Below are 21,979 nucleotides of genomic sequence, written 5' to 3' on the forward strand. Positions count from 1 at the left end.
CCCCCACCAGGAGCCAGTGAATCAGGTCTTTTTTTTTTTTAAAAAGAACCAGGAGTAGGGCCGGATGGGGCAGCTGTGTTGGAGGGCGGGGGGGACTGGGAGAGTGGGTGGGGGCCCTTATCCCTCTCCCAGAAAGAAAGCGCAGCTGCAGAAGTCCATTTCCAGGATTCCACCATGGAGTGTTGTTCTGATTCACTGGCTGTGCTGGCCCTAGGTCCTGTGGAAGTCTTGAGGCAGATTCTCCCCTGCAGTGAGGTTCTAAGTGCAGGGGAGCGTGGGGATAGGGCAGGGGAAGAGGAGGCAGGGAACTGGTTAAAATTCTTGTTGATGCTGAAGGCCAGTCTGAAGCTCCTCTGTCAGAAACTGGGGAAGCTTAGGGCTTGCTGTAACTTTACATGGATGCTCCAGCAGCCCAGCCAAGAGCTAAGACTCCCCAAAGCAGAGCTCTGTCCTGGCACCCTTCTTGAGGCAGGATGTCTTGGGGCCAGTTGGGGTAAGAGCAAGCTCTACCAGCTCAATCCTCCCTGGGCAAGTCACAGATAGAACCTGCATTTTCACACCCCTTCAGCAGCCCAAGGGACCGCGCCATAATCCACACGAGGCCCAGCTCTGCCTTGGGTACCTGGCTTCACAGGTCATGGCAGTGCATTCAACCCTAACTCTTCCCATGGCTCTCATGTAACTAAGTTTTGCAGCCTAAGGAACTTTTCTCATCTCATCTGGCTTCCTCCAACCCAGCTAGTTCTGCCTCCCATTGTGCTTCCAACCAGAGCCATCTGGAACTCCACCTACAGACAGCATGGTCCAGGGAACTGAGGAGCAGGCTGGCAGTAAGGATTCCTCTGCCAGTCCTGGCTCCAGCAGACTCAGCAGCAAGGACCAGCATGAGGACCTCAGTCTCAGTTTCTTAAGTAATGACACTGATTATCCCATGGTAGCCAACAAGAGAGCTGCAAAGTTTGATCAGCATCTGGACAGCAACTTTGAAGAGGCTTGACACACTGAATTAATTCAGATTAAGCTGGAGAGTGAATTTAAAGTGCAATAGCTACTCCTGAATAACCACATCTGTATACGTGTTTATTCTAGAACAAGACTGCCTTGGTCTGATTTTGCGTAACCTGCTTTTAATACAGATTTACCTGGAAAAAGGCCCTCTGTAACCAGGTGCATGGCTCAGGGACAGAAGTCCAGTTGTGGGGGGTTAATGAGCAATAGTCTACCTGCTCAGGGGCACACAGCCAGTTGACAGGGATGACTGCCTGGACACAGAGGAAGTTAAAGCTCCCAGGGAGGGGAGCTGAGGAGGCAGCACAAAGCCAGAGGTGCCTTCTCCAGGTCCATGGAAGGATGGCAGGTTTTGAGTTAACCCTTTGTTGTTTGCATTTTTGTTTTTATTAGTGATGTTGTTTGCTGTGGGGACAAGTTTGCTCCAAGGAAAATCAAAGTTCAGTGACAACCCACTACGTGTGGTGGAGAATGAGGGCATTTTAAAATCAGCATCAGCCATGGAGACCAAAACCCTGCTGAAATGGCTGGAGAGGCTGCAGCAGCAATGGCAGCAGCTGTTTCAACAGCTCCAACAACAACACTTCCAAAGAGAGCAGCAGCAGCAGGAGGAATTCCTGAAACTGCAATGGAGCAGTGCAACGAGATGGAGCGGCAAGATGGAGTTGCACCCCTGTGGGTGAGTCACTGGATTCCCCAAGGCTGGAGAGTGTAGTCCTCACCAATGTGGGACCTGCAGATGGCCCAGAGGCTTTCCTCACAACTTTTGAGCAGGTGACAGAGATCTATCAGTGGCCATGGGACACGTAGGCTGTGAGAGGGGGCCCTCTATTAACCAGGGAAGCACAGGCACCTTGCCAGGCCCTGGGACCAGATTCAGCCCAGGATTACAAGATACTTAAAGCAGCCATACTGGATTGGTTGGGTCTCAAAGAAGAGGACTATCTGCAAGTTTTGAAAAGAGACTTTGCACCCAAATGCATGGCCCTGTGCCATGATCCAGAAGCCAAAGGACTTGTGCATTTGCTGGCTAAATCTGAACTCTGGGTCAACTGGACAGATCATGGAACTAGTGACTTTAGAACAGTTCTGCACCAGCCTCCCACTAAAAGCCTGGAGGTGGGTGTACCACTACTAGGTGGCCAGCCTGGAGGAAGCCACATAGAAGACAGAGGACTTCATGGGGGTGGAGTTAGACTGCTGGGATCCTTGGGGAAGCTGGGGCTCCAGGGCAAACAGGCTGGGTTTCTAGGCAAGCCTCAAATAGGTGCTTTACCGCCATCTCCTCTGAGGCCCCAGGCAGGAGGAGAGCCCTTGAACAGGCCCACCAGAGAAGAAAGCCACCTGGGACATCCCTACAGCCCAAGCAAAGGAAGAGGGGCTTCAATGACATGCTTCCAATTTGAAAAGAAAGGCCACCAGATGGATTGTGGGTACTCCCATGCCTGTCTCGAAGGCAAAGTGAGAGAGCCCAGACACAAGAGGATATATGGTCCCTGTAAAAGTAAGGGATGTCCCCGTGGTCAGATGTTTGTACATGAGCAGTTTGAGTCCAACAAACATCCTGGTTAATGAATATGCATGTGCCACCTTCATTCATGGGAATAACTCACCCTACCCCATAATCCACCTAAACCTGACCATCAGGGGACAGGAAAGTCATATAACAGTGGTAGTAGAGCGAAATTGGGGCTCGGTGGTCAAGTTGATATAGCTGACCCAAAAAATTGTTAAAACCCAGGCTGACCCTAATCTCATGGAACCAGAACAAAGGGAGATATTTCCCTTTTTGGATCGTGAGCTTTTTGGACTTGACCCAAGTCAAACAGTGACAGCAATTCAGGCAGGAGGACCATATCAGCTGGAGGAAATGCTCAAGAAAAGGGGTCAAGGTTCAATATGATCTGAACTGCCCTCCAAAGGAAACAGAGGGTCAGGGAACCCCAGGCAATCATCGAGAGGGTGGACTAGATCAGGTGAGGGAAGGCCAAGATTTCATTTATGATCAAAGGAAGGATCCAGTTCATGCCCCTCTGTATGGATGGCTGGGACAGGCCAATGGGGCCATAGTGGATGCAAGTTTGGCAGCCCAGAACCTCCATTTTGAGTTGCAGGAGGACCGCCTGGTGAGGGTAACCAAAGACAAAGTCACAATGGTGTGGTGGTTCCAACTGTTAGTCCTGAAACAGTACTGTGGCCAGTTTCTGAAACTGGCACATGGTGCACCATGGAGTGGGGGAGGACCATTTGGGAGTGGAAAAGATCTAGGATAAAGTGCTGATAAGGTTTTGTTTGGCTTGGGGTATATCAGGAAATGAAAGGCTATTGTGCATCCTACCCTGAGTGCCAGCTGGTTGCCCCCTGGCTCGCTCATAAGAGCCCACTGGTGCCTGTCCCATTGGTCACCATACCCTTTGAATGGATCACCATTTTTATGGGCTTATAACAACAGGCCCCACCCCATGAATCTGGCTGAGAGGCCCTGCCCCTCCTCACTGATTGGTTAATAGGGCTGTCCATTGTGCAGCCCTGCCCCTAGTCACTGATTGGTAGAGGGGCAGGGCTGCATGACAGGCAGCCATCTCAGCCAGTCAGCAACGGACTGTGGTGGCCACCATCTTGGCTACTCCCCTTCACTCTGGCACCACCCCCCTCCCCCCCAGTGGGCTACATGGTCAGGCCACTGGCTCCCCACCAGGGAACCAGCATTTTATTTTTAATAAGATTTTTTTTGGCAGGTTTCATGGATGTTGCCCAATTTCACAAATAATGCCGCATTTCACAATTTCCATGAAATCTGCAAAATCACAAATTGAGTAGGTCCGTCTAGTAAGAACTTCAAGTATATCATCCCCAAATGGATGGCCTGGCTGAAAAGCTTAACTGAACACTGAAGGGTATGTTGAGGACATCTGTCTCAGAGGAGCTGCAAAATTGGGATCAGTTATTACCCTACTTGTTGTTCACCATATGAGAAGTTCCAGTCTTCCACAGGCTTTTTTGTCCTTTGAGTTACTGTGTAGAAGGCAGCCCTAGGGCATTTTAGACCTCCTGCAAGAGTCCTGGCAGGCCCAGAGGACAGATGCACAAAATGTAGTTCAATAGGTTTTGAAGCTTTGGGAAAGATTAGACCTGGTGAGGACCCTCACAAGGAACATCTCAAAGCAGCCCAACAGGAGCAGCAGCAATACAATAAAAATGCTTGGCTCTGGATCTACCAGCTAGGGGACCGAGTCCTACTATTGCTCCCCTCCTCCAAGAGTAAGTTACTGGTGAAGTGGCAAGGCTCTTTTGAGGTCCTGCAGAGGGTAGAACAGGTAAATTATGAAGTTTGTCTAGTAGGGAAACCGTGGGGTTCATAGGTATACCACATTAACCTGTTAAAGCCCTGGAAAGCCCAAGAGGCCTGTCTGGTCTCCAAGTGTTTGGTGGAAGCTGCCCTGGGGATTCTGGATTCCATCCCATTTCCAATAACTGGCCCAGGCTATTGACTTTGACCCTGACTCAACAGCCTGAAATCAAAAACTTCTTGGAAGAATTTAAAGAGGTGTTTACAGCAAGTCCAGGCTGGACTGAATTAATTGAACACAGGACACTTAAGAATTCCAGCATGACTGACAGAAATAGTAAAACAAGAAGTTAAGATGTTGGACTTGAGGTAATAGAATAATTGACCAGTGAGTGGAGTAGCCCAATTGTGTTGGTGTCAATGACCAACCCCACCATCCAGTTTTGCGTTGACTTCTACAAAGTCAATGCAGTTTCAAAATGTGACATATACCCAATGCTCAGAATAGATGAAATGGTGGAGGGAATAGGTAACACAAAGAGTGTGTGTGTGTGTGTGTGTGTGTGTGTGTGTGTAAAACCACCGGGACTTGACCAAAGGATATTGGCAAATTACTTTGGGTCTCAGGAAATCACAGCCTTTGCAACACCCTGGGGACTCTACCACTTCCAGACTTTATCTATTGGTCTACACGGGGCCCCAGTGACCTTCCAATATAATGGCCAAAGTACTCCACTCGCACTAGGTATATGAGGCTGTCTATCTGGATGACGTGGTAATATTTACCAACACATGGGTGGACCACCTCCAACAGGTGAAAGAAGTGTTGTAGTTGATACAAGAAGCTGGTCCCAACTAAATGTCACCTGGGGTACATGGGGACTAGATACCTGGGATATATTCTGGGCAATGGTAAAATCAGGCCCCTAGTCAACAAAGTAAAGCCCTTGGTGGAAGCACTAATACCAACAACCAAAAAGCAAGTGAAGCCACTTCTGGGTTTGGCAAGCTACTACTGGTGATTCATCCTACAACACTGGTCACCAACCAGTCAATCTCTATTGACTGGTCAATTGTGGAGCCTCTGACAGTCGATTTCAGTCTGTCAGAGGGAGCACCAGGATGTATGTGGCTGGGCTTAGCCACACCCCCTGCTGGCTGGGCTGGGTGAGTGGGGTCAGAGCCCGAGCGGCTTCTCTGTGAGGCAGGGCAGGGGCGGTGGATCCTGGGGTGCTCTTTACTTTAAAAAAAAGTGATTTTCACCATAAAAAGGTTGGAGACCTGTCCTACAATTTGCAGCTATCACAGCCCCAGTGACTGGCCTGCCATGGAAGGGAGCACTGAAAAGGATTCAGTGATCACCCAAATGTAAGACAGTGTTTGGGACAGTAAAACAGCTGCTATGCAGTACACCCGTCCTTAACATAAATATTCATATTGCAGACAGATGCCTCAGAGTAAGGCCTGGGGATGGTTCTCTCCTGAGAGACTGAGGATAGAGAGCACTCCATTCTGCATCTCAGCACAAAACTGCTTCCCTGGGAGCAGAAGTATACTGGCATAGAAAAGGAGCACCTAGCAATGAAGTGGGTGGTTGAGACCCTCTGCTACTATCTCCTAGAGACCCAGTTTCGTTGGGTCACTGACCATGCCCCCTTTAACATTGCTTAATGCCATGCAGGAGACCGCCCCCTGGTTGACAAGGTGGTACCTGTCCCTGAAGCCTTTTGATTTTACGACACATCACAGCCCTGTGTCGGCACACCCAAATACAAACTTCTTCTTCCAAGAGAGGGTGGGGATTGAAGAAAGGGAAGAGTGTATCCTGGGTTCAACTCTTGGAAGGGAGGATGTGCAGCTGGGAGTCCAGGTGCCAGGGGAAATAGCCTGCCTGGTCAGGGGCATGGGACCAGCTGACAGGGATGACTGCTTGGCCACAAAAGAAGTTAAAAGCTCCTAGGGAAGGGAGTTAAGGAGGGAAGACTGTGGTGCTGAGGGGACAGCATAAAGCTGGGGTTGCCCTCTCCAGGTCCAAGGAAGGACCGCGGGTTTTGGATTAATCCTTTGTTCGTTTGTTAATCAGGTTTGTTTGTTTTATTACTGATGTTGTGGGGACAAGTTTGCCCCAGGGAAAATAAAAGCTCAGGGACAATCTGCTACACCCTCGTTCTGGAATGAGCGTGTCCACCCATGCAGTTATTTAAGAACTACCATTCCTGAACAGTTATTTTTAAATAACTCCAGGTGTAGCCACCTTCAATACCAAGGGTCAAATTCTGCTCCCAGTTCCACCAGTGTCAAATTCGGAGCAATTCCACTGAGTTAACTGGAGACTCTTCATTAACACTAGCACAGATGAGAGCAGAATTTGGTTCTAAGTTTTAAATGCTGACTGAGAAAAAGCTGCTGTACAATTTGCACTGATGACTCATAGTGCATAGACTAAGAACCAGAATATCAACCAGGAGAGGGCAAAGCCAGAGTTTTCCAGATCATTTCTGAGAGACTTAGGGCTCCCACAGCCTCCGGGGCCACATGGTGCCTGCAGCTGCCACTGGAAGTAGTTGTTTGGAGGTGACTTACCAGCTGTAGCCCAGATACAGAGAAACACACAGTGGAACAGTAAGGTAAAATGTCCCCTTTTCAGGCCTACCCATAGTGTATCCTCCCTGAAATGTGAACTAGGACCTACACAGGAATTACAAGGAGCCATTGTTCACTGATGGAGCAGCATCAGCTTGGTGGGTCCCCAAATGAGCCAGATGTGCTTAGCCAGCAGGGTCTGCAGCACTGCCAGATATCTGTCACAGTTAGGCACTGCCTATAGCTCTCTTGCTCAGTCGCAGTTACCTCCACAGCAAATCCAGCACATGCAAGGAAGTGAGAGAGCAGGAGCCAAATGAGGCAGGGATGAGAAGCTCAAGCTACTTGAGCTAAGCTCCTGCCTGCTTCATTTCAGATGAGTGAGCCTCATGGAGCTACCACACTGGCATCCAGTGGAGTAGTAAGTAGGGATGGGCAAAGCCAGTATCACTACATCAGTGGTGCCCTGCATCACAGGCACAGAAACAGGGACTGGCACAACTTGCTGACCAATAAAGAGACATGGATTTGCAAATGGTCTCCAGAGTCCTGCTCCATAGGCTGGCAAGGTAAGCAATGGCATTGTACTGGTGGGAAGTGGGGAAAAAAGGAAGGATATGGCCAAGCTTTTGTTATCCTAAGCATGCCCTTGAGCAATACGCAAGGTGGAACCCTAGGTAGGACACTGTCACTACAGAAAAAGGAGGACATAGCTTTTGAGTGGTACAAAGTGATTTGGGGACCCAACACACAAAGTCCACAAGAGTCTTTCAGTGGATCTGGGAATGGATACTCAGTGATGATATCAGCACTTTACAGACAGACATTTGCCCAAGTTGCGATCCCTTTCCTCTGCCTCTGTGGACAGCAGGAGCAGTCAATTCCATGCCTTGAACTGGGAATGGGTTCACAGGGAATATCCCCAAAGTTAACCTCCCCCCCAGCGTGTCACAGTAGAAAGACAATAACGTTTCAACACTGTCAAATAAAATTGTTTGTCATTGAACCCACAATGAACTCACTCACTGCAACCAAACATATAACGCACTCTGCAATAGATATCTACACTTCCAAGATAAATAATTTTAAATTAATGTTAATTTTAAATTAACGAGCACCAAGCTACAATGCAGCCTGCTCAAGAGAGAGTTTTCTACTCTGATCCATAAGGTCTGAGCCCCTTTAGTTCAGTGGAAGAACTGACATGCCCTCCCCCTCCCCAGTTGACAGGGCAACCTAGAATTCGGCAGCGTGCATCACTGACCCCCAGTTCAGGATCAAATGTTGACCAAGAGAACCGTTCCAGTAAACTGTCCACATCCCAATCACCCTCTTCATTGGCAATCTTGGCAGGGAGGGCAAGGATTGCACAAGTTACGGAGACCGGCCTCCCCTCAAAGCCTGCAGGACAGCGCTAAGGCACATTGGGTAGGAGCAGGAGAGCAGGGACATCCAGTCCTGCTGCACATGTGGAGCTGGCTCTGAAGCTCAACCAAGAACTCTGATCTCCAGGGCCATTAATCTGGCTCTTCTCACCTGCAATATAAGCACTTGAGATGCAAACTGGAACAGCTGGATCACGAGTTAAAAAACAGAAAAATGCAGTATTTCCCCAAACTTCATACATGTCCAAGTTGTGGAGCAGAAGGCTCCACCCATCCTGGCCTCAGAGCAGAGCTACACCAGGTGCTAGCTCCTTGAAAAGCCCACAGTTCTTCCTCCAAACAAAGTGCTTGTGTATCCATCTGAAAGCTCTCTGGTTTAAGTTCTTACCAGCCATCATCCTATATAACAGGATGAAAACTCCTACTCTTCATCTTACTTCTGTCATTTGAAAATGATGTGATGCTTTCCAATCCTCTGGTTAACCACACTCTCCACCTTTTAGTTTAAACCTTTTTCAGTGAGCACTGTTCACTAGCTCTCCTGCACTGGAGAGAGGAAAAATGGACCCCAACATTTACCCAAAGATTTTCTCCTGGGTAACAGAACCACCCACAGCAAGTAGATGCTGGAATGGACACTCACACACCCACATGCTCCCGGTCCATGGACACGGATTTCCAATTCCCCAAACCCAGGAAGTTCTGCTCCAATTCAGTGTTTTGGTATCAATATTCACCGCAAAATACTGTAAGGCATCCTCCCTTCTCAAAATAATATTCACAATTGGTGCCATTTCAGGCTTCCCAAAGCCAGCCCCCAGACTGGGGTCAGGAAGCAAACTGGCACCCTTTGCCTCATTCAGACTCAAAGAGCAAACCAATCTGGTGAGAAGTTTAAAGTCCTTCATTCAAGCCCATCCTCTCCAAGGGAAATGCTGTAGGTGGTTAAATTAAAGAGCATGGTAGAACAGCTAAAGTTCTCTGTGAAGAGCTGGAGGCCAAAGTAGTCAGTGTAGCAGCAAGCCATGGGAATGGTCTATCCCATAGGAAGTGCCTCATTGTGCCATGCTGAAGGCCTAAAAGTCAGTGCTGGACTGGCCCCAACATGATTAATCCATCCCATGACAATGAAGACTTCAGAGGCCTCTACTTCGAAAGTCTTGACACAATGTAGATAAGAGTATCATTGCCCAAGGCAAGGAGGACTCAACAGCCCCAGGGACCAGCCCTTCCCCCTCTGCCCACCTTCTCCAGGGCCATCATTATCCCTAGCTACCAACACTGCCAAGAGCAAGGAGCATATTTGAGGCCAATATGCAAGAGCCAAAGGCTATGGTGGTGTCTCCAAGCCAATGGGTGTTGGGAGGCTCTCAGTGACAGGCAGCCATGGCAGACTCTAAACTGCCCGGACAATTTGCAGGTAATTCCAGTCCATGGTCCCATCAGAAGTAAGTGAGGTTCTTGACAACTCTCAGTTCAAGCATCTTCTTTATAGCTAATGCCTCATGAGAGACATTGTGCTCCGAAGCCTGTGAAATACAAAAAAGAAGACTGGTTTTCCATGCACCATAGTGAGGAGCATCCTTATAGAAACCTAGGTAGGTATGAAGGGCTGTGTGCCTGTTTCAGACTTTCCACTCATCTCAATCCTACTCTCATCATTCATGGTGCTCTGTTTTATTGAAGCTTTTAAAACTTTTTTAAATGCTTTAAAACATTTTAAAGAGTTTCCTACTAAGTACATACAACTGCAATAGTATTCAGGGAATCTGGAGAATAAGCCACTACACTACAGTTACCCCATTGGCAAAATAAATGAAAAAACCTGTGACTAAGGATCTGGGACACCAAGTTGATGCAAAAGGAAAATTATTGATATTGCTATTGGATCAACAGAAAAAACAATCAAGTGACTCTCCATTGAGAAGTCTGTTGTTTAAATCAGCAGCTGAACTGATTAACTTGATCTCTGGATTGGAGAAATCTTTGCTATGGTTCATGAGTTGATAAAAGCATGATAGTTTACCTGGAGCAATCCACTCTGCTGACAGGTATTAGTTCTGCTATGAAAGGGTTAAGCAGTAGGGCTGTGCAAAGCTTCAGATCATGATTTGGATTTGGAGACGATTCAGAGGTTGAATCTATGAATCCGAATTGAATCGCTGGAAGCGTTAGGCTTTCCAAATCAATTCAGAGCTTCTGAATTGTTTCGGAAAAGCTTTGGAGATTCGGCCATAGGGTATAATGGGGAATCAATGAAATATCTATAACTTTGTTGTCTTTTGGCTGATTCAAATGAAACTTGCAGGGATGGTAGCCCCTGCTGAGAGCATGACATGTGCCAAGTTTCAAGGAGATAGATGCAGGGGTTTCTGGGAAATTCCACCTCAAAGTCCTGAAAGCAGAACACATGTCACACACGTGTGTTAAGCCACAGTGGGGTCAAAACTGCAGGCATGGTAGCCCCTGCTGTGGCCAAAACCTGCCAAGTTTCAGGGAGATAGGTGCAGGGGTTTGGGGGAAAACTGTACCTCATGCTGCGGACAAGCAAAACTCGTGACATGGGTGACACTGTGTGTTAAGGCACAGCGGGGTGAAAGCTGCAGGCCTGCTAGCCCCTGCTGAGGCCACAAAGCCTGCCAGCTGTCAAGGAGATAGTTACAGGGGCTTCTGGGTTCTGGGGCCCTGCACCTCTAGCTGCTGACAGGCAAAACTCATGACATGGGGACTTGTGCAACTGTGTCTCAGGGCACCGGGGGGGCAAGGATTAACACCTACAAAACCACAGATTTAAGGAGAGGAAAGAATCAATACAGAGCTGGGAACTGCTTCTGCACCAAGACAGAGACAGTCAGTTACACAAGCACCCCTGGCACGAGTTTTGCCTGTCAGCAGCTATGGGTACAGGGCCCCAGAACCCCCTACACCAATCTCCTTAACAGCTGGCAGGTGTCATGGCCTTAGCAGGGGCCAGCATCCCTGCAGCTTTCACCCTGCTGCGCCTTAACACACAGTGTCACCCATGTCACGAGTTTTGCTTGTCCGCAGCTTGAGGTACAGTTTCCCCCAAACCCCTATCTCCCTGAAACTTAGCAGGCGTTGTGGCCACAGCAGGGGCTACCATCCCTGTAGTTTTCACCCCACTGTGGCTTAACACACACAACATGAGTTTTGCTTTCAAGAGTTTGGGGTGCAGTTTCCCCCACCCCTGCACCCATCTCCTTGAAGCTTGGTATATGTCATGCTCTCAGCAGGGGCTACCATCCCTGCAAGTTTCATCCAAATCAGCCAAAAGACAACAAAGTTATAGATGTTTCATTGACTCCCCATTATACTCTATGGCCAAATCTCCGAATCAGCTCCGAATCTTTCCGAAGCGATTCGGCCGAATCGAATCAGAAAAATTATTCGGATCTCTGAATCAAATCTGTAGCATCTGAATCGGCTGAGTCTGAATTGAATAGTTCCCTATTCGCACAGGCCTATTAAGCAGGTTTTGTGGGCTCCCCGGTGTTAGGGATTCATATCTAGGTGGAATAATTGAAGCAGGTCTCTGAAAACAAAAGCTCCATTGGTGGGGGCTGAAAAGGAGGAGCCCTAGGGACAACCCAGCCCAGCACAGGCAGAAGGCACCATTCATCTAGCCTGCAGGGCTAAAAGGATGAGAACCCCTTACTGTACTCAAAACCAAAAGGCAGGAGGTGAGTTTGGACCCTACACAGCATCTACACTGTGTTTGCAAAAAGATCACACAGGCTTTTTTCAAATTTGTTTTCATAATTTGCAGGTTACTGCAATATGCAGCAGCTCTGGAATCACTTATTTTGACAGCGCAGACAAGCCTGTGACACAGCAGAAGTCTCCATTAACAGCACAATACAGACATTCTGGCTGGCTGGCTCCATTTGGCAAGTTTGCCTTGATGACATTGCATCTCTGGGGCAGGAACCATCCTTCCTTACTTGCACTGCAGGAGTTCATTCATACCCAAAACCACCTTGTGCTATGCAAACAGGGAAGGAAAAGATGGCCCCTGCTCCAGAAGCTTAGGAGGTATTTCCTGTCTTACGGTGCCAGACGTATGGAGGCCCAGATGCCACGCTACTGTTCATAGTTATTACTGTAAATACAAATGATGGTAAGGGGAAATTCTTCATATACTAGGTATTCCCACTAGTTGTATGGAGAATGCTCCCAAATTTCAAGCTATGTCTATGGCAATGAAACAATATTCATGGACAATCACTGTATTGTGTACCACTGCTCACAAATGTCTCAAAGCTAGTCATAAATATGACCATGCGACTTCCCAGTGGTAACAAACATAGGGAGGTAAAATCTCTCATGCTATTACACAGGTGAAAATGTATCCAGGGTTACAGCCAATGAGCTGTTAGCAATAACGTTTTCCCCAGTGCTCTCTGGGAAGTCCAAAGATCCTCAGAGAGATGGTGCTACACAACTGCAAAGTAACAGGAGCAGCCCAGCACGGGTGGAAGGTAGTTCAGCAGCAGCAAGCAAAGGGGGATACAGGTAGTTACTTACAGCCATGGACTTTAATGTGATTTGCTCATAATAGTGTATGGTCTGTTTCTTATTGCCAGAATCGGGGTAGCCAAAGCCTGCAATATGTACTACGTCACAGAAGTGCAATGCCAAGGTGATAGCTAACAATCCCGTTGTTGGTTTCTGAGAGAGAGATAGAGAGACAAACAACATGACTCAATGACAAACATACATGCCGTGCTGTTTGGTGTAGTTTTCTCTCTCCTCCTCCCCCCAGCAACAGGTCGTGTGTGTAACATAGTGGCTGGCTCCAAGGACTCTCAATCTGTCACTAGTTAGTCCAAATAGTTTGGGCTTGGGATGCTGACATTACAAGATCCTAGGCCCACTGATACCAGGCTACTTTATGGTGCAGCAACACAATTCATCACATACACACCACTTAGGATGGCTGCTTCCCCACTAGGAAGCATCACATCTAGTAATGGGGTTGCCACCATTCCAGAACAGGGCTTTAAATGTTGTCTTGCAGCTTTCATCACCAGGCCCATGGAGCATACAACATTTTTGACTGCACAAGAGGGGAAACGCTATGCCACAAATTCCAAGATGCAGATGAACTTTCCAAAGAGCTCAGTGAGTTTTTCAGATAGGAGAATCTCCCCTGGTTGTGTGCCAGGTCCCTGCACAGACCAAGGCATTGAGAAAGTACAGATTAAGTACAGCTCTATGAACTTTACTGTTCATGCCTGCACAGCTTAAACTGCTCTAGAAACTTTAAGAAGTTACTTTGCCCCTTGCCTATAAAATTGCCATGTTCAGGATACTTTTCTCAGCTAAATGTAGTTTTTAAAAGACATGAGCCTTGGTAGAGAGACTAGAGAAAATGCATTCATGCACTTTGAAATTAGTATGACTGTCAACCAATAACAACCAATTGAAAGATCTGCCCCTCTGCTCGCTGCTTATCTCAGCCTTCAATTCCAGCACCACTTATTTGCTGAGAGCAGGATGCATGGAAGCAATGAAATGGCGCTGACAGAAATGTTCGGGTCATGTCCCCCTCTGGAGGCTCACACATGATTCATTTCCCTGCACTACTATCACCTACCACATTGGGGTCCAAGCCTTTTAACAAATGTGTCACAGATTAGCCCCGATACTCTGATTCCCTTCCCCTGCCCAATTTGCTGCTCTGCTTCCTGCTCTCTGTCAGCTCTGCTGCTCTTCTTCCTGCTTTATGGGCTGTGCTCCCTCCCTGATCTTCTGCTTTGCTTTCTGCTCCCTGCCCTATATGCTACAGTGCTACCTGTCCTCTCCTCAATCTCTTGCATGCCATATGCACATGCTGCCTGGGCCACTTGTGGCATTCATGCTACAGACTGACCACCCCTGCCCTAGCATTTTTATATTCAAAGCACTGTGTGGACGTTAACTAGCAGAGGTCGAGGCAAATTACTGACCTTTCCCATCCTAAATCAGCAAGGACAGCAGCTTTGGAAGCTATGTTTAAACAGCTTACAGCTTGGCCAACAAGTCAAAAAGGGGAACAACAGGGCCAGGAAAAAAGAGGCAGAACTGTCCAATGACACTAAGTCCCTTTTAGCAAGTTTTGTGTGTGAACACCCTGGGGTTTAAAATTTGAGCACAGCCAGTCTCCCTCATTCTCCTTCACCCGGCTATACTGGCTCCCTTACCTGCTTAACTTTCCGCAGTTGCTTCATTGGAAGATTAAGCAATTTAGCAGCAGTTATTTCCATAAAATAAGGGTTCAGAATTCGCACTTGCTCTGGATTTGCATCCCAGATTAAAGGCGGCTGTTTCCAAAACCCCTTCCGTACCTGAAAAATGAAAACAGGAAGGTTAGTCCCATTCTTTACACAGGAGTCCCAGGGCCTGAGCCTGGGAGGGTTAGCTGCAGTAGCCAAATGAAGCAGGTAAGATACCCAGCCTCGCCCACCCTCCTTATGGTACTCACTCGCTTCTTGTCATTGAGGATGGACTCCATCCAATGGAAATCCATGGGTTTAAATGGCACCAAGACCAGCAGTGTATCTGGATTGTTCTCCCTTTTGGGGTTGAAGTGTGCAGACTCTGGGTAAAACAAGCGCATGGTAGTCTTGGAGCCAACGTCCTGCTCATACCCATAAACTGGTGCATTGTTCAACCTTTTGGGGAGAGAGGGGACATGTGAGGCATCTCCCACTGCTTGAAGACCTGTCCCCTTGGCATCCTGCAAGCATTCCTAGGAAAGACCGCTTTGGGGGCTCTGATCACGCGTTCACTGTACTTTGACATGATGAATTTGCTTGGTTAGGGGACTTGGTCCAGTCTCAGGGTGTGAGACAGCATCCTCCTTGAGTGAACTCCCACATGAACAGAGGGTCACCACATACTTCCCCACCTTTCTTGCTCTGGGTGTAAGGTGCTCTTCTTTGATTTGCCTTACATAACATAACAACGGGCGTCTAATATGCATATTGAAAGATTTCAAAATAAACCCTCCCCTGTCCACCCTTCTCCCCCTCAGGAGATGGGATGAGAGCTTGCATACACGACAGGTATTGTTACATGCACTACTACAACAGTAAGTGTGGTTTAAGAACCTATACAGACAGAACAGTATGGAGGGCAACTGGCACTGATCAACAAAACACAAAAGGGATCATTGTCTTCAGTTGAGGTTAACCTTTGTAGTGCCATTAAAATCAGACAGTGACCATTTACACTGGCCTATGAGCTCTGGACACTGCTTTTCTCTCTGGTCTTGGCAGCACCAAACCCCCAAAAGCCCCACCCCAAAATGTCAGTTTTTGTCTTCACCACCCAGGCTGCATTTGTGTAGAGAGTCACAGATTTGAATTTCTGGAATAGGGAAGTCTGAAGTCCTTGGGGTTTGACCAAAGCCTGGGGAAGTGGACAGGAAAGCTCTTATGGATGTCAGCATGCTTTGGTTAGGTTCTTGGTCCCTGGCAAACATGGAGCAATGTCCATCGTTCAGCAACATGCCTCAATGATCCAAGAAGCCCTTGGCCAAGTCCAGGTGAAGAGCCAGAGGAGTCTCACTACTACTCAAGTATTTCTGAGGTGGGACTTTATGCTAGAGGAAGGGTTCAGACCTCTCTGGTCCGAAACAAACCCATTAATTTTGCAACACTTCTAAAAATAAGGCCAGGAGCACTGAACCGATTGCATCCTATTGGTTACTCACCACAGGGCAAAGCCACAAGCACAGAAAAATGACTTCACTGGGCAGGGGAGACACTAAGTAGAGCTGTAATGATGGGATCATAGGAAATGAATGACCAAGGCACTGAATGTCACTATTTCCCCCTGTAATGTCCTGCAATTGGAACAGCAGCATCATGACTAGTCCTGCTTATGGGTTCTGCCTCTGCTACTGTCTGCAGGCAACTTGAAAGAAAAGGAACAGACACAACGTTCCCCATAAGCTCAGTTCTGGTCTCTCAACAGTAAAACTAACATCGTTTTCTTCCTTCCCATGAATGTATCACTGGTTCCTGGAGTTTTTTTTCTGTCTGTGTGCAGATCTCTGGGACGTGCAGGATGTAGGGAAGATGAAGGCTTATTGTATGAAGGGCTACAAATACTCACATACCTGATCACAACATCGTATTTATTAATTGCTTCCCCCATGGAGCTGTTCTTGAGCCGGTGTCCATTCCCCACCACCACACACCTCCGGCACTTCATGCTACAAAAGGAAATTCATTTTGAACCACTGGCATCTCAAGGCAATTATCCTTTCCCTTTATATTTACCGGAATAGTTCTTTATAAGTTGTTAGGACAGAATAAAGCCTGAATCCCTTGGGGTCCATACAGAGCTGTCCTGCTTGCTGCTGTAGATCCAAGTTCTGGGTGAAGCCCCATGGCTTGGCTATGCAGACAGCAGGCTAATGGTCACAATCTGGGCCTCAACAGCTCTGAATCTTTAAGTACCATATTTTTACAAACTGGTTCAAAGGGAAATACAAGTTGAAAATTCCCACAACGATGAGGGAGCATTTATTAGGGGCATTTTTCCAAGGCAGATAGACACTGCCTCCAACCTCTAGAACTGAACAGAAGAAACTAATCCTTTGAATGCAGGACACCAAATGGCAACAGCTACCAGTCACTACCACATTGGCTAGATTCAAACTGGGGACCCAGAGTGCAGGCACATGTACAAGTCACTATGAGGGAAGTAGAGAGGGACTTTACCAGTGCTGTGATAATTGCCCATATGCAGAGTCTTACCTCACAGTAAGTGAAGGCAAAACCACAGTAGTTTACCCTTCAATGAGGGGGCTAAGTTACTGTGGGTTAGCTTTCATATACTGGGGAGAAGGGGGGATCCTAGCAGCAACTTATTGCACAGCATTTGGTGTGCAGTAAACTCTGCCTCCTTCTACCTTGCAGTAGTTTGTTCATATGCCTTCCAGGGACAAAGGACCCTCCCTGCCTGCACATCAGGCTGTCTCTGCCGCAGAGCCTGTGCTGCCAGAACTGTCACCTGGGCTATGCCGGCAGAGCCCTCTAGTGAAGGCACATTTGTAAAAGACGGGTTTTTGCTAACTTACAGAGATGCTGAGTTAACAAAAGCCCTCTTCTACCAGCACAGCAGCACCCATACCAGAGGTTTTGCTGGCATAGCTGCCAGACAGAGGGCACAATCTGCTCATACCACTAGCCGATAGAAGTATGCCAGGAAAGATCTGTAGCATAGACCAGACGTCTCTCAGTAACCGAAATGTGGGAAGCAGGTATAAGGAGCCCCCTACTTGAGTCATCAACAACCTGAACCGCCAACATTAAAAGCAAGTACCTTTACTGTGTGAGCTAAAGTAGCAAGTCCACTAAACCAGCGGGGTCCAATGTTTTGCAGGCATGCCACAAATTAGTCCTAAACTCCTCCTGAGTGTCACTCCAATCCCCTTTCCATGCCAGGTCTGCTGCTCTGCTTATTTCTCCCTGCCCTGTGCTCCCTGCCCAATCTGCTGCTTTGCTTTCTGCTCCCTGCCCTATCTGCCACTGTGCTGTCTTTATCCTCTGCAATCAGCTGTGTGCCACACACAGGCTACCTGTGTCACAGGTTGGCCACCACTGCACTAGATGGCCAAGATAGTAACCTCTTATCCTGTTACAGGGAGCAGGCACTAGAGGAAGAACAGAGACCTGCTTGTAGGCTGGGTCCAGCAGGAAAGACACTAGACTGAGGCCATTTGGCTTCTGTTCTCTGCTTGGCCATATCTTCTGTGATCCTGCTCATGCACTCATCCATTCAGGCTGGAAGGGGCCTCCAGAGGCCATCTAATCCAGTGGTCTACCCAAGCCAGGAGCTACCACACAGGTGGGTACAATGTCTAAAAAGAGTCCTAAGACTCATGCAGGCAACTGTACAGAAACACAGTGTCATCCTCCTTCCATATACCCTCCATACCCTTTGGGCAATAACAGAAGTTGGCAGGAGAAAATGAAGTGTGCAGCTCAGAGAAACCTGCCTGTACCAAATGCTAGGATGGGGGAAGGGAGCTGCATGTCAACCCTGGCTGCAATCCAGACCCAGTCAGTGAGTGAGATCCACAGGTCAGCATGGAAGCTGAGTGACTTAGCCAGCCTGATATTCTTCACATTTCAAAGCACTCAAGACTAATCCACATTCATGGTTGCCTTCAGATACCTGTGGAGCTCCCAGAGACAAACATCTAACCACCGTTTCCAGGGATCCCTTAAAAATAGATCTGGACTGGTTTAGCCAAGAGGCAAAGGCTAAAGTACCATGAGGTGGGTGAGAAGTACTCTGTAAGCACTGTTATCATATCAGGAATGAGCCCCTGACCACTCAACTTGATGGCCTTCCCAGGATTATCCCTTTTCCTGATGCCAGACTTGTCTTTTTGCTTCTGCCTAATGCACAGAAAGGGAAGAGAGCAGGCTCTGGCCCTACAGACATCTGCTGGCCATGGGAGTGCAGTAATGCCAACTGTAACAAACCATCGCAAGACTTCGGATTTCTAAATCAAAGTAACTCCTGATGGTTCGATTGGGAGACTGCCAAGATCTCCAGATTTTCCCAGTTAGTAAGCCTGTGGAGGTGAAGGGGAGGTGGAGAGATCGAGGACCCCACAGTGAAGGAGGGAGTAGGGCAGGAGCAGGGGCTGGGGCGAATGGGGCCCCGGTGCTGGGGAGGGTCGTCCAGAGGTGTGGGGAGGGAGGGGGGCAGTGGTGTGGCCCCCCTCAGCTGTGTGCACTGGGCTGGGGCTCTGCACTGCTGTCTTTGCCCCAGCAGCAACGCGACACCATTGCTGCCTGCCAGATGGGCAGGAGACACGGGGTATGCTGGCTGTGCGGTGTGTTCCCTGTCTGCCCAGCAGCAGGAGGCACACTGGCATCGTGTGGCTGAGCTCTCGGGAGAAAGGCAACAGGGCACAGAGCCCCAGCCCATAGTAGGTAACCCACCTCTGCCCCTGCAGGGGGCACATGCCCCCCATGCCTCCCCCAGGGGTCTGCACAACTGCAGGGGGCTGCATCCCCCCCCCCCATGCCTCTGGACAACCAGCCCCCACCCTGGGGCTCCATTCACCCCAGCCCACCCCCCCAAGCCTCTGGACAACCACCCCCCACCCTGGGGCTCCATTCACCCCAGCCCCTGCTCCTGCCCCACTCCCTCCTTCACTGTGGGGGCCCTCAATCTCCCTCCACCCCTTCTCTGTCCCCCCACCCCTCTATCTCCACTTACTGGCTGGGTGCTGTCAGTGTTTCTGTGTGTCTGCCCCTCACTCCCAAGCCACAGCCCCCCCCCAGCCCTGCTGCTTCCTCACTCCTCACCCACTGTACCCCACATCCTGCCAGGGTGTGCGGGGATCCTCCCTCTCAGGGCCCCAAACCCCCAACACACACCTACACACCTTCAGAAATAACCCCCCCCCCACACACACACACACACACACAGACTTCAAAAATAGTATTTCATAGTTTACATGCCAATCTCTTGATTTTTTAAGAGTTTGGCTTGAGATTTTTGGCACGGTGGAGTTGGCAATACTGGGTGTGACACTAGGACAAGTCTGGTTACATTCCCCAGCCCCTTAGTTTGCCAGATCTCCAGACCTCCCCCAGCTGCCATTTGGACCCATGCTGTAGACAGGTGGGGCTGGAGCTGGTCTGGGTTTGATCTGGGCTCTGCTCCTTATGCCAGCTACACTGGTCTTCACAGAAAACAAGACTGCTTGTTCTATACTTCTCATCCATGTCCTGCAACCCCTGTGCTTGCTCAGGCAAGCAGAGACCTCAAGAATGGGCACAGCACTTGGCAGTCACACAAGTCACGTCCCCACTGGCTATTACTCCAGGGAAATGGTTGACTGACACTTCAGCTCGTTACCCTTAGTCAAAAACAACAGTTCATTTTGTCCCAAGTTGGCGTGCAGTGATCTACTTCATATTAATGCCAACACACACACCCTGAGCACTGGCAGGGGTTGCAACACCATGACAACATGTCCTGAAAGAGGTCCAAGACACTATCCCAATGCTGGGCTGGGCTATAGCAGAGCTCTGCAAGGGCCTGGACCTAGAAAACCAGTGGGCTGGCAGGCAGGTGTGTGTCTCTGATATGCTTGGCTCTGCATAGCACCATTAAGTTCTTCTTACAACAAACAGGGAGGCCAGGCAATGTATTCAGCCCAATCCAGAGGCATAACCACATCTGGCATAGGAGCTAGCTCTACACTGGCTAGTACAGGTACTAATGATGGTGGAGTGGTTTACACTGCCCAATGAGAGTAGAGCTAGCTCAGGTGCATCTGCAGAAGCTGAAGCCTGGCCCCCAAACTGCAGAGTAGATGTGCATGTGAGCCCATGCCAAGGAGGACAGCAAAGACCAGGCAGCAGGGGAGAGGCCTGGGGACAGGGAGCCATGATGATGCTCCACATTTCACACAAGAGAAAGGTAAGAGAAGAGGGGCAAGCAGGACACAAGGATCAACAAGAGATCAACTGGAGGCATTGAGGTATATCCCACTACCTTCAGCACTGACCCCCCCACTCCAACACTTAGGGTCTCTCATACAGGCACCTTGTAGAAATTCAGAATTAGTCTCAGGGCCCTTCCTCCTACCTCTGCATCCCTGTTTTCTGAGCACTGGTGGAGAAAAAACTCTAAAGGGCCTGGGGTCCCATCTCCTGGTACCTGCTCTTCCTCATCCTCAAGGACAGTTGCCAGGAAGAACTTTTTTGAAATGCACAAAGGAGACATCAGAGCCCAGCAACTGCAGGGTCACATCCTTCTGCAGGGACAGGGGCAGGTGGTTCAGTACCTCAGAGCCAGATTCTCAACTTCCTTCCTACTAGTATCAGCCTTTGGTGCACTGTAGCCAGAGCAAAGGGGAGCAACAAACCCCAAATTGGTCTCCAATCCCAGTTACCATCCCCTCTGGAACCAGGAGCCTGACCTAGACCTCAATGACAACTGACCTCACTTGATCCAGCATCAAGGAGGACAGATACACCCAGACAGTAGCCACCCCTGCCTAGGAGACCTAGAGTCATCTCACAAGCTCTCAGAAGCTCTGCACTTAAGTCATCTCCTCAAGAGGAGGACTCTTCTTCTCATGCCACTCTGCAGTTGGGGGTCCTGAGCAGTTCATTCCCTGTAAGCTCAATGCGCTCTGCCTCCCCAGCCCTTTTGCATGTTGCCTAGCACGTGAGTGAGATTAGGCACCTATGGCACCTGGACCACCCTGCAGAGCACTAACAGGACATGCCTTGCTTTTAATGATCTGCTAATTTTTTTGAACATTTGCTTCCCTCATCTGGTGTGAGCTGTCAAGCCAGCTCCAGACACCATAGCAATAGGAGCCTTAGAGACATATCATAAATAATTAAGTCCCCATTTTGTGTGCTGTGAGGCCCAGCAGTTACTACTCATTACACCCAGACCTTTGAGGGAAGACTGTCTCCTAGTTATACCAATGTTGACATCAAGGTGCCAGCCAGCATCAGCTCCCCCCTGCAGAAGCCAGAGGCACCCACCAAACAGGTATTTGTTCTCCCTGACTAGGAGACAAACTCCATGTCTCCACATATTGATCCAAAGGTTGGATAAAGGATTTTAACCACATTCAGGCAAGGGATAGAAAAGGCAATTGTGAGGCACCCCAGCTAGTGGAAATGGTCTTCAGCCTCCTGGCAACTAGGGAAAG

At 48.8% G+C, this 21,979-nt stretch overlaps 1 protein-coding gene across 23 annotated transcripts in view; it reads right to left on the reverse strand.

Annotated features, from left to right (window-relative positions):
• Positions 1–21,979, reverse strand: part of ST3GAL4 (ST3 beta-galactoside alpha-2,3-sialyltransferase 4) — a 188,024-nt gene that overhangs the window by 3,602 nt on the left and 162,443 nt on the right. For 20 of the 23 annotated variants that reach the window (XM_025201311.1, XM_014518854.2, XM_025201303.1 and 17 more), the window contains 5 exons: positions 16,391–16,486; positions 14,750–14,939; positions 14,469–14,612; positions 12,811–12,954; positions 17–9,794 (listed from right to left, as the gene is read on the reverse strand). In XM_025201311.1, the coding sequence (XP_025057096.1) occupies positions 9,708–9,794; positions 12,811–12,954; positions 14,469–14,612; positions 14,750–14,939; positions 16,391–16,486 (661 nt within the window). In that variant the 3' untranslated portion in view covers positions 17–9,707. Of the gene's footprint in view, positions 1–16; positions 9,795–12,810; positions 12,955–14,468; positions 14,613–14,749; positions 14,940–16,390; positions 16,487–21,979 lie in introns of those variants that run through there. The other 3 variants (XR_003093510.1, XR_003093509.1, XM_025201317.1) reach the window with 3 other exon arrangements.

Source organism: Alligator sinensis, unplaced genomic scaffold (assembly GCF_000455745.1).
Source record: "Alligator sinensis unplaced genomic scaffold, ASM45574v1 scaffold760_1, whole genome shotgun sequence".
Taxonomy (NCBI): domain Eukaryota; kingdom Metazoa; phylum Chordata; order Crocodylia; family Alligatoridae; genus Alligator; species Alligator sinensis.